The following is a 12,656-nucleotide window of genomic DNA, read 5'->3' on the forward strand; positions in this document are numbered from 1 at the left end:
TAGAATCTAGGTCGTATAAAGTAAGATGCAAGAATTCGCATCTATTTTTATGTTAATTGAAAGTTTTATGGATATTGATTGCTAAATTTCTATAATGGAAAGTGAAAGTGACTAGCATATAAAATTTTAAAATATTTGGATATCACTATTAGGATATACATTACAAAGACATAAACAAAATAGGACATGTTATTTAGGGGATTGTTGTAATAGGCTCTTATAGATTTTAATAAGCTCTACAGTTATATTTTATTATTTTCTCTAAATGAGGTTACAGCATTAGAAAACCTTGGGAAGGGGCGCCTGGGTGGCACAGCGGTTGGGCGTCTGCCTTCAGCTCAGGGCGTGATCCCGGCGTTACGGGATCGAGCCCCACATCAGGCTCCTCTGCTATGAGCCTGCTTCTTCCTCTCCCACTCCCCCTGCTTGTGTTCCCTCTCTCGCTGGCTGTCTCTATCTCTGTCAAATAAATAAATAAAATCTTTAAAAAAAAAAAAAAAGAAAAGAAAACCTTGGGAAGATTGTATTTAAAGCAGAGTGTTAAGGGAGTGGTATTAGGCTGTAAAAAATCTATTAGAGATTCACTTAGATATGCTCAGGATAAAGGACACAGTTTGGAAAACATCAACATTTAAGGAAAAAGAATAGTAGGGAAAAAAAACAATAAAGGAGAATAAGAAATAAGGGCCCCTAAAATGTTGTAAAATTAGGTGCCACAAAGATGCGAGAAAGGAAAGCAATTTGAGGAAATGGGTAGTGGTTAATAGTCCCTAATGGTCTAGAAAAGGGCAGTCACATAATCTATCAACAGATTTTTAAACAAAACATAATTGGCAATTTTGGCAGTGAACATTCAGCTTTGAAGCGAGGAAAAAGAGAAAATAAGCTGCTAATGGCAAAGGAAAGGGAAAAAGAAGGAAATAGACTAAAGAATGAATTATAGGTGGGGAAGTGGAGACAGTAAACACCAACCACTTCTCAAAAGGATGTCAGTGAAGAGGAGAGTTGAGATAGTGTGGTCATGGATGTAAATGACTGAATGTGATAGTTTATTTTATGTGTCAACTTGACTGGGCCAAGGGATGTCCAGATATCTGGTTAAACATTACTTGGAGAGTGTGTATATGAGGGTGTTTCTGGAAGAGATTAACAATTGGGATGGTGAATTGAATAAAGCAAATAGCTTTCCCAATGGATATGGACATCGCCTAATCCATTGAGGACCTGAATAGAACAAAAATAAACAGGAAGATCGAATTCTCTCTGCCTGATTACATGAGCTGGAAAATTGGTCTTCTGAAACAAGCTCTCCTGGTCCTCAGGCCTTCAGACTGACTGGAATCTACGTCTTCTCTTCTGCTTTCAGGACTTTAAACTACACCACTGATATTCCTGGGTCTCTGGCTTGCAGGTGACAGACCATGGGCTTAGCCTTCATAATTGCATGAGTCAACACATTATAATAAATCATATATACATATTATTAGTTCTGTTCCTTAATATAGATTTTGATATTAAGAGTAGGTAGGTCTAGAGGAACAGAATTTTAAAGATGAGTTTTCCAAATTAGTTCTGGGGTTTCTGGAATTAGCTCTCCAATTTGATTAGATTTAAAGACACAAATGATTTTATTTACAGTAGCAAAAAGCACTGACAGCCCGCTGTGTCTATGATGTGACCTATGAATGAAAAGAATGAACTCAGGGATTTAAATTCCCAGTTCAAGCATGGTGTAAATTACCTGCATCCTTGAGTTAGGCCCTTATCTCTTGGAGATGCAAAGATGAGATTGCTGAAAATCAACATAGAAATTCATTCTATGGCTGGCTGAATTACAAAGCAGGTTGAATTCCCGGCCTCACAAGATGTCTACTGTTAAAATGAGGGTATTGCTTATGGAAGAATGGGATCCTAAAGTTGGAGGTGGAGAGACACAGGAATCTAGGGACATGGAGCTCCTAAATTCTGATGCGTTTTTTTTTTTTTTTTCTTTTCTTTTCTTTTTTTTTTCTTTTCTTTCCCTTCCCTTCCCTTCCCTTCTTTCCTTTCCTTTCCTTTCGTTCTTTCTTTCTTCTTTGGTTGGAAGTCTTTAAAATATTAATTTCCTCATGTTGATTTACAGATTCCCTGGGTGGCTCAGTCTTTAAGCGTCTTTNATATATATATATATATATATATATATATTCAATATTATATATATTTTTCAATATTTTATATATATATATATTTTTTTTTTTTAAGTAGGTTCCTCACTCAATGTAGTCCTTGAACACACAACCCTGAGATCAAGAGTCCCATGTTCTGGGGTGCCTGGGTGGCTCAGTCTTTAAGCGTCTTTAAGCGTCTTTAAGCGTCTGCCTTCAGCTCAGGGCATGATCCCGGAGTTCTGGGATCGAGCCCTGCATCAGGCTCCTCTGTGGGAAGCCTGCTTCTTCCTCTCCCACTCCCCCCTGCTTGTGTTCCCTCTCTCACTGGCTGTCTCTCTCTCTCTGTCAAATAAATAAATAAAATTTTTTTAAAAAGTCACATGTTCTATCAACTAAGCCAGCCATGGCCTCCAATTTGTTTCTGTTTTGTTTTTCTTTTTGCCATTGGGAGAGGAGAGGTCTCCCACCTGCCAAAGGAAGTAGCTTCCATACCCCCAGTGGTATCAGGCTTTTCTGTCCACAGTAGTGTAAGCCTTTTCATCTCTGTATGATCAGATTAACCATATATTCTGCCCTTTTTGAGAGAATGGAAAGGGCTTCCACTGAAGCAGTTGCCTTGTGGCATAATGCTGACTCTCCTTAGCACCACCCACATGTGTACTCTTTGCTTCTGATCTATAACTAGACCGTAGACCCAGTAGCCCCTAAAAGTGAGATACAACAAATGACCCATAAGAGATGTATTACACTCCAAAAGAACTACTCGAGTATTCTAATTTATAACATAAATCTGGGGAATTATATGTGGAAATGGATACTAAGGAGGTGGGATAATGGTAGAAAAAATGTAATACAGTTGACCCTTGAACAATGCAGGGGTGAGGGATGCTGACCTCCCCCACAGTCAAAAATTGGCATATAATTTTGACTTTGCCAAAACTTAACATAAGCAGTTGATTATGATGGACTGGCTTGAGAGCAGGGCCACTTAAGATGGCCGGCTTCCCACCTAAAATGGCTGGTTTCCCGCCAGAGCACTTCCCCAGACTTCCCAGCAAGGACGGACCCAACAGCGGCAACATCACTCCCAGTAAACTGAAACCTAGGCGGGAAACAAAAACCTGCCTCCAAAACCCATCCGGACTTTCAAAACCCCCGCTGACCAATCACAGGCCGCCACACCCTACCTGTATCCAATAAAAGCCCCTGTTAGTTTCCAAACCCCCCCCCCCCCCGCTGACCAATCACGGGCCGCCACACCCTACCTGTACCCAATAAAAACCCCTGTTACTTTGCCTTGGGCACGACTTCCTCGACTCCCCCTTTGAGTCATGGAACCTCTCCTGAGGGTGCTTGCAATAAACTTGCCTCATTGCCCATATTGCCTTGTGGTCTCCATTCCTTTGCCGGTCACTACTCGCTCTGATACCTGACAGATTAACACATATTTGGAATGTTATATAGATTATTTATTTTCACAATAAAGTAAGCTGGAAAAAGAAAATGTTATTAACAAAATTATAAGCAAGAGAAAATACATTTATAGTGCTGTACTGATTTTATCAAAAAGTCTATGTATAAGTGAACAGTTCAAACCTGTGTTGTTCAAGGGTCAACTGTAGATAGATGATAGATACATGATGATAGATAGATAGATAGATAGATAGATAGATAGATGCTTGTGTGTGCAAGTGTCTTTTTTTTTTCTTTTATCTCTTATTCATTTAATGTAGCATAGAATATGTTGACTTTATATCATAGTGTTTATGTATTGTTAATTTTACATAACAGTATTTAACTTACGGGCTATCAAGGAAAAAACATTCGAGCGAGACAGGGAAACTGAAGGGACCCCATTAAAAAAGCCTTTTTTCCCCCCTTTGCTCCTTTTCAGGCTTCTATTCTTGCTAGGACCTGCACCCGGCCCCCCTCTACACATGGGTCTATCTATGAAGGTGTTTCCTGAAGAGATTAACATTTGAAATGGAGAACCAAATTATGCAGATGGCCCTTTCCAAGGTGGGTGGGCATAATCTAATCCACTGATGGCCTGAATGAAATAGAAAGGCAAAGGAAGAGACAATTCCCTCTCTTTTTGGTTAACTGAGTAAGTCTGAGCATTGATCTTCTGTGGTAAGAACTCCTGGCTCTTAGCTCATCGAAATACACCACTGGCTTTCTTGGGTTTTCTGTTTGCAGATAACCTATCATGGGACTTCTCAGCCTCATAATCATGGGATTATAAGGTATTGGATTTGTTTTTCTGGAGAATCCTGAAAAATAATAGTTGAGTATTGAGAGTGGTTTTAGAAGATGAGAATTTTAAAAGTGAGTTTTCCAAATTAGTTCTGAGGCTTCTAGAATTGGCTCTCTAATACATCCCCTATTATCTTTCTTACTCTGGAGAACCCCATTACACTGAGGAAACTGGGAGATAAGTCACTGAATTTGGGGAGAGCTAGAAACTGAGTTCAGGGTTTTGAGGGGCCATTCCTGTGATTATGAAGTCACCCTTCAGGACTGATAGCTGGACTTGTATTAGAGTGAAAGATAGAGTCAATAACAGTATCCTTAAGAGACAATCAAGGGGAGAAATCACTGCAATGCCAAAGAAATTAGACAAGTTTCTGTTCTGGTTGTATGAGCCTCAAAATGTATGTTTACACCTAAAGGAGGGTGTGGGCTACAAGAATATGTACCATACCTCTTAACCTAGAGCTTATAAAGTTATTTGGAGAAAAAAAAATCAGTTAGTATTTAAGAAAACCAGAAAAGCAGTGTCTGCAGACTGTCATACTTAGTTAAAACAAGGAGATTAAGGAAACATTTTACAGGTAAATTGAAAAAGCTGAAGATTTTTCTGGTTGGTTGGTTGCTTGATTGGTTGATGGTTACTTGACCTCCAGTCTTATTTCGTATGGAATAAGGATTCAGTGTGTGCAACAGAAAGGCTGATAAGCGTGTAATTACCATAAGAAAGTGTGGTTGGTGTAAAATAATGCTAGCCAATTTTTTGTGTGTGCTGTACAAGTATGAGAAAATCAAGGGAAGTTAAGTCATCTTCGTCCATAACAAGTTTAAAGGTGAGACTAAAGAAGGTTCTTAACTCAAAATAACAGCTGAAGGAGGACTTTTCAAATAAAATATGCCAAGAAAAATGGCGGGGGTGGGGTGCGCAGAAAAGAAGGCAAAGAGCCAATAAGAATAAGAACTTTCTTTTATTAACTATGTTGTTAATAAGCTCCAGTTTAACAAATTAGGAATCAAGGCAATTGGTTCTGTTTCTTGCTGATTAGCCTTCTAGGCTAACTAGTTTTCTATTGTCAATGTTGGCAATGAAGTTGTAGTTCCTAAGGATCAAATGAAACTGATTACATCTCAAATGCTATTAATATAACATCAAGAAAAACCAATAGTCTTCTATATTCTCCTCCCCACAAATGTGGCTGATATTTCCATAAGCCACTAGATGCTTAACATGAAATTCAGAAGGGCTGAAAGTATAAAATGAAAATAATATGGAATTTAATTGGAGTTATAATATGATATGACTGAGAAATAACAAAATTATACAACTTAACTAGAAATGATCAAGTTTTTGTTTCATTGTGCGTCAGACAGACAGAATCAGATGTATAACGTATGAAGTGAATTCAATTATGAAAAAATAAAGTTTGATTTTTTTCTAAGAATATTTTATATACTAAAGAAGTTCTACCAGCACTTAAATAGGTTTATTTAATTCACTTTTAAAGATATATAAGTATGTCTGGCCAAATAAAAGATTTTTTTAAAGGCATCTGAGTTTCCAATTGCAAAACCTTTAGTTTACAATTCCACCAAAATTCTATACACTATAAAATTGGCAAGAAATTTGGGGGAAGGGTCACTTACAAAACTAGCTATGGCAAAGCAGCCCTATTTCAGAACAAAAAAAAAGGAAAAGAAAGAAAGAAAGAAAGAAAGAAAGAAAGAAAGAAAGAAAGAAAGAAAAAGAAAGCGAGCACCTGGGAGGGTAGGCCTCATGTTTTACTGCAGCCAATCCTTTAGAAGTGCTTAGCACATTTCTCTAGGTTCCTTACTTTTGTGTATTTTGTTCTGCTTCATGTTATACAGTTCACAGCCATCATCATTTCCCATCTCTCTGTTGTATAAAATATAATCTGATGGTTATATTTTACTCAGTAAAGATCTACTTATATTAATCTACACTCACTTGTACTGCAAATTTCCTATGATCTCCCTGGTTGTGTGTATTATCAAATATGTATTACTGTAAAACTTAAGCCCCTACCAGGCACAGAAGTACTGCTCTGACATTTGCAATAATCCATTTATTTATTCTCCAATTTCTTAAGTATCAAAATAACCTTAAGATTTATGAGTAAAGGAAATAAAATTGGGTTATTTTCCCTTATTTTTCCCAGAGGAATAAAAAACTAACCACTTAGAAACAGCATGCGAGCTAGCTTATCATATAGCTCAGAATTTGTGCTATTTTTTTTTTTTAAACACTGCTTCAAACCCTCATTATTTCTGAAGATTTCAAACTATGAGTGACCAAAATTGCTAGGTCAGTTTGTTGAATGATCCTTGGCTGGGCAATCATGCAGATTATCAAAGAAGAATGGAAGACAGAAAAGCCACTAAATTGAGACAAACCAGTCCACAATTTTAGAATTCATGTTTGAACCTGTAATCTGAGTCAAGTCTCTGTACTTGTTCATCTTGTTCCAAGTCACCATATTTCAGAGAGCAGAGAAAATAGGTTGTTTTTGTGTTTTGTGTTTCTTTCTTTCATTTTTTTGTTTGTTTGTTTTATTTTGTTATTTGGTAAACAAGGATTCTTACAGTTCTGTATTTCAATGACTTGGAGAAAGTGCTGGAAAAACAATGAAGTTCTCTTGTTTTGGAGAGGTAACGTTCCAGAACCACCCCCCCCCCAGCTAACATATTCACATACTCTCATCACATTCAGCATACTAGGGGGTATTTGTTCCTCTATATAGTGTCAGAAATCTGATATACCTAGAAGCACAGATGCCAAAGTCTAGAAGGCAATAACCCTGTGCTCTGGTAGTGCGAACAAAGTCAAAAGGGGTGGGTGGGATAGAATCTGTGAATTTTAACAATTCTCCCCCTCTGTCACATGTCAGAAATCAAGCATGAAAACAATCAAGTTGTGTTTTCACAACTAGCCCACTTATTGCTGCTGCAACTGAGCTGATCATAGTGATTTCATTCCAGTTTTAATGGCCATTAATGACATGATAGTTACATTGTGACCTGAAAAATGTCACTTAGAATATACTTGTTGAAATTGAGCTACAAATACTGTTTTTTATATCAAAATGTGTGCATGTATTTTATTTATAAATGCGTTTAGATGGTATTAGATCTTGAATTTGTTTTTCTTTTCCTTTCCTTTTCTGTTTCTGGGGGCAGGGGTAGTAGGGGTCCATTTGGATTCCAAGCACGAATGAAAGAACTTTAATGTATTCCTCTAGTGACAGGGAGCTGTCCCTTTTTAAAACATAATATAAGCGAAATTTTATGTCCTATCACAGCAATACAAGGGAGCCATCCCTGAAATTCAGATGGGAAAAGAAGGAAACAGAAAGACTTAGGAACCCACAAACTCTATAATCAGTTCTGGTCAAAAATAAGCACTTTGCAATTGAGAATAGGTTTAATTTAGACTTATAATTTGAAAACATGGAATAGGGAACAATTATGAATTTCAAATCTGAATGATCTGTAACCTGTGGAGAATTCCCTATGCCCTCAAAGACCAACTTTTTCTCTGACACTTTCCCTCCTTCAGTCTTCTGACCTCTCAAACCAAGTGGGCACATGATGCATCCTCTTGGCTGCCCACCATTGATACAATGGTTTGTGCACCCTGATTCACCTGCCAAGGCTTCACACTAAAGTTTCTCTGAACACATGCCTTACCTCCTTTCAATTCCCATTAGTCCTATCTCTGTTGATTCTCTGTCTTACTGTAGATTCAAATAAGAAGCGATCAAACTTTTCTACACTACTGTATTTTCTCAAAGTGTTCCATGTATTCATTCTTGTTGGAAATATATCTTATAAAATATGAGGGAAATTAATATACAATATTTTTTAAAGAAATTCTAGTTACCTCTATGTGCCATTGAAAACTGCCTAAAAATGCTAGGGTCCACATTTTTGTAAAATTTTCAAGGCCTCACCTCTCACCCAATACAGGGAAGGATGCTACGAGCGGTTACTGCAGTATCATATGTGTGATCCCAAATTCTACATTAGAATGTCTATAAAACACAGAGGATGCAAACACAATCAGCACTGGGACTGACTGGGTGTAAGGTAGTATGCTGTGAAGGGAAGTGTCGATCAAAAATATCACTGTGAGCATGTTCAAGGACTGCATATAAAACTCTATAGGTAAAATGGATGATTAAAAAGATTTAAGCAGAGAGATTTCATGATTGTGTTGTTCCTTAAGTGGTTCAAAAAAACCAAAAAAAAAAAAAAAAACCCCAAAAAACCAACCCAAGAGTTTTTCTGAATCTGGATTAGAAATGTGCAGAAAAACAGAGAATCAGGAGTCAGAATAATAATCACAAGTATGTCACAATACGAGTAGACCTGGAAATCAGCACTTGGTGGAAATGATTTTAATTTGTTCTGAGCTTCTTAAAGATGGCCCATATTCTCTATCACACGCATTTACATTTATATACATATATTTTAATATAACAAGTACCTGATTATCTCACAAGTACACAGTACGGACACATACCATTATGATCTCATAGTATTCTTTTTTTTTTTTAAATATTTTATTTATTTGAGATCGATGCTTAACCAACTGAGCCATCCAGGTGCCCCTCATAGTATCTTTTTATTTTTTAAATTTTTTAAAAGATTTTATTTATATATTTTGACAGAGAAAGACAGCCAGCAAGAGAGGAACAAAAGCAGGTGGAGGGGGAGAGGAAGAAGCAGGCCCACAGTGGAGAAGCCTGATGTGGGGCTCGATCCCAGAATGCAGGGGTCATGCCCTGAGCCGAAGGCAGACGCTTAATGACTGAGCCACCCAGGCACCCCTCATAGTATCTTTTTAAAAGAATGAATAGTGCTGCTAATTCTCAGCAATTATCCAAAGTATGTATAACTAATTGAATTAGATTATCCATATACCTGTATTATTCTACTTGTATCAAATTATTTCTGCTGTCAATTTAAAAACAATGAAATGCCTTATTTTCTTTACACTAATGCCATACTTCCCATCATAATATTAGGTTAGATGCTATGTTTGAGCTCAAGAAATTATTACAGTAAACATGAAAAGCAGCCAGCTGCTTATAAAGGGGTTTTCAATTTGGTCCATGCCTATTAAGTAGGCTAAAATTTCTAATCTTCACCAACAATAATGTGACTTTCCAAATAGATACATAATATGATTCCATCTAAATTTATAAATAGATTTTATATAAATGATCTTAATAGCTATCTTAATCACCTTGTTCAATTGCCACAGTAAATTCTAGATACCACAAGAGAGGTAACATTTATGCTACTTGGGGCCAACCTTTCCACATGTAATTTGAAATTCAGTATCTCCTACAGTAGGGAACTATCCTTTGTGGCTTCACTGCTTGGTTACACATTGGGTTCTTCTCATCACTATATGAAGATGTTTACTTCACTAACTACAATGGTTGATCTAACTGGTTATAGAACTGGACTGCTTCTATTTGAACCACTTTTCCAACTATCACCTGAGTCACTTTGGCTAGGTTAATTTAAAATCCCTATGCCTTCATTTCCTCCTCTCTAAAGCTAGGAGAACAACCTACCACCACAGGAATTTGCATGGATTAAATGAATGAAGAAATAAACTGCATTTTGAAAATGCAAGACAGATAGTAAATATTCAAAAACAATTGAATGTTACTATTTTTAAATAATTATTTCCATTTTTATTTAATTAATCATTAATTTAACTTTTTATTCTTTTTTTCAAAAATAAGTTTTTTAAATTATTAGTTTCTACTTACAGTTTCTACTTACTAATCTGATATTTGGTCTTTCTAAATGCTAATTTTGTAATAATTCTAAACTTCCAAGAAGCATGTCAAGTGTCCATTATTCAGATTTACCAGTTAATATTTTGCTACATTTACTTTAACATGTGTTCTTACTCTTTTATAACATGCACACATACATCCCCAAACATTTTTTACCAACTTTTGCATGATCACACATTCTATTTATAATTGGCATGAATGGGATAAAATTGACCTTTTTAGTTTTGCCTTTGCCCACTGAAAGATAATTGGAACAATTATTCTCCAGTAGTAATGAACACATCAGTCCTTTACAAAATCATAAAGTCAGGAATCTCCCAAGCCTTACCCTATTCCATAATATATACTTTTATTTATTTATTTATTTATTTATTTATTTATTTATTTATTTATTTATGAGAGAGAATGAAAGTACTCAAGCATAAGTGAGGGGAAGGGACAGAGGGAGAGAGAATCTCAAGCAGACTCCAAGCTGAGCATGGAGCCCCACACAACGCTCAACCTCAAGACCCTGAGATCATGACCTGAACAGAAACCAAGAGTAGGGATGTCAGCACTGGCGGCCAGGAAGTTGGCCACATTTAAGATTGAGATCTTTACGGACATTGTGCCTAAGACGGCTGAGAATTTTATGCAGTTCTGCACTGGAGAATTCAGAAAAGATGGGGTTCTGATAGTATACAAAGGGAGCACCTTCCACAGGGTCATAAAGGATTTTATGATTCAGGATGGGGATTTTGTTAATGGAGATGGTACTGGAGTTGCCAGTATTTACCGGGGGCCATTTGCAGATGAAAATTTTAAATCTAGACACTCAGCTCCAGGTCTGCTTTCCATGGCAAACAGTGGTTCCAGTACAAATGACTGCCAGGCCTTCATCACCTACTCCAAATGTGATTGGCTGGACGGGAAGCACGCAGTGCTTGGAAAAATCATTGATAAACTTCTAGTAATGCGAAAGATCGAGAATGTTCCCACAGGCCCCAACAATAAACACAAGCTGCCTGTGGTGATCTCACAGTGTGGGAAGATGTAGTCCCGAGCAAGACTGATCAGATTCCTTGAAGACTTTTCCTCTTCCATCACATAAAACTACTTCATGTAGGGGCACCTGGGTGGCTCAGATGGTTGGGCATCTGCCTTCGGCTCAGATCATGATCCCAGGGGCCTGAGATCAAGTCCCTCATCGGGCTCTCTGCTCATTCAGGAGCTGCTTCTCTTTCTTCCTCTGCCATTCCCTCTGCTTGTGCGCTCTGGCTCTGTCTATCTCACTGTCAAACAGATAAATAAACCTTAAAAAAAAAAAAAAGAAACGAAACGTTTGTCGCTTAACCAACTGAGTCACCCAGGCGCCACCTCCAACCCCCATTCCATATTTTTATCTTCCTTCTTCCATATAACATGTAAATATATTAACTATATAAGTAAGCTACACATTGAGCTATGTATAGGTAAATATTATTATAATATGTTAATATATGGTGAAATCATGAATTTATACGATATTTCTAATTTTTTAAATTTTTTAAAAGATTTTATTTATTTATTTGACAGAGATAGAGACAGCCAGCGAGAGAGGGAACACAAGCAGGGGGGAGTGGGAGAGGAAGAAGCAGGCTCACAGCGGAGGAGCCCGATGTGGGGCCCGATCCTATAACGCCGGGATCAAGCCCTGATCCGAAGGCAGACGCTTAACCGCTGTGCCACCCAGGCGCCCCTGATATTTCTAATTTTTATCTAACACCACAGAATCTCCATTCTTGCCTCTTTTCATTCAGCATTTTTTATTCCCTTCTTGTATAGTGAGGATTCTGGCTTCCAACAACATCAGCATATTTACTCATTAGCTCAGTCTTACAGTACTGCCTGGTTGATTACAGCATTTTGACACCCAAAATACTATGAAAAACAAACTATTAAATAGAATTCAAGATTGTTTATTTTTTCTCTTTCCACTGAGAACATAGAATCAAAATGTTGGGTTCAAATTTACTTGAATTGGACATTCCTTTTTTTTTTTTTTTACGCTTTTTATTTTGAAATAATTACAGACTCACAGGAAGTTGCAAAAATAGTACAGAGATTACTGTAAGGTCTTCACACAGCTTTTCTCAAAAGCATTATCTTACATAACCAGAAAATTCACATCGGTGCAACACTGTTAACTGGACAACAGGTCTTATTCAGATTTCATCAGTTTTTACATGCATTCATTGTACACCTTCACCTGTAACGCAATAGCAATCTGACATCTATCCTCACGTGCAATTAACTCCTCTAGAGAAAGTCATCCCTACCTTCTCTGGGTAGGGACAGATGGAATGGACAGAAACTTTTCAGTCCATATTTAACTGATGTTTATGTGATCTCAGTAATCTTGACAACTTCCTCCTGTGATCCTGGTTTTCTTTAGTTTCTGAGAGAC

At 37.2% G+C, this 12,656-nt stretch overlaps 1 protein-coding gene across 1 annotated transcript; it reads left to right on the top strand.

Moving 5' to 3' along the window:
* Positions 1–3,140: 3,140 nt before the first annotated feature.
* Positions 3,141–11,267, top strand: LOC100469701 (peptidyl-prolyl cis-trans isomerase H-like). The gene is given in 3 exon segments (XM_034667666.1): positions 3,141–3,319; positions 10,777–10,813; positions 10,815–11,267. Coding segments are annotated over 3 exon segments (669 nt in total).
* The last annotated feature ends 1,389 nt before the right edge of the window (positions 11,268–12,656 follow it).

The sequence above is a fragment of the Ailuropoda melanoleuca genome, chromosome 8, assembly GCF_002007445.2.
Source record: "Ailuropoda melanoleuca isolate Jingjing chromosome 8, ASM200744v2, whole genome shotgun sequence".
Lineage (NCBI taxonomy): Eukaryota > Metazoa > Chordata > Mammalia > Carnivora > Ursidae > Ailuropoda > Ailuropoda melanoleuca.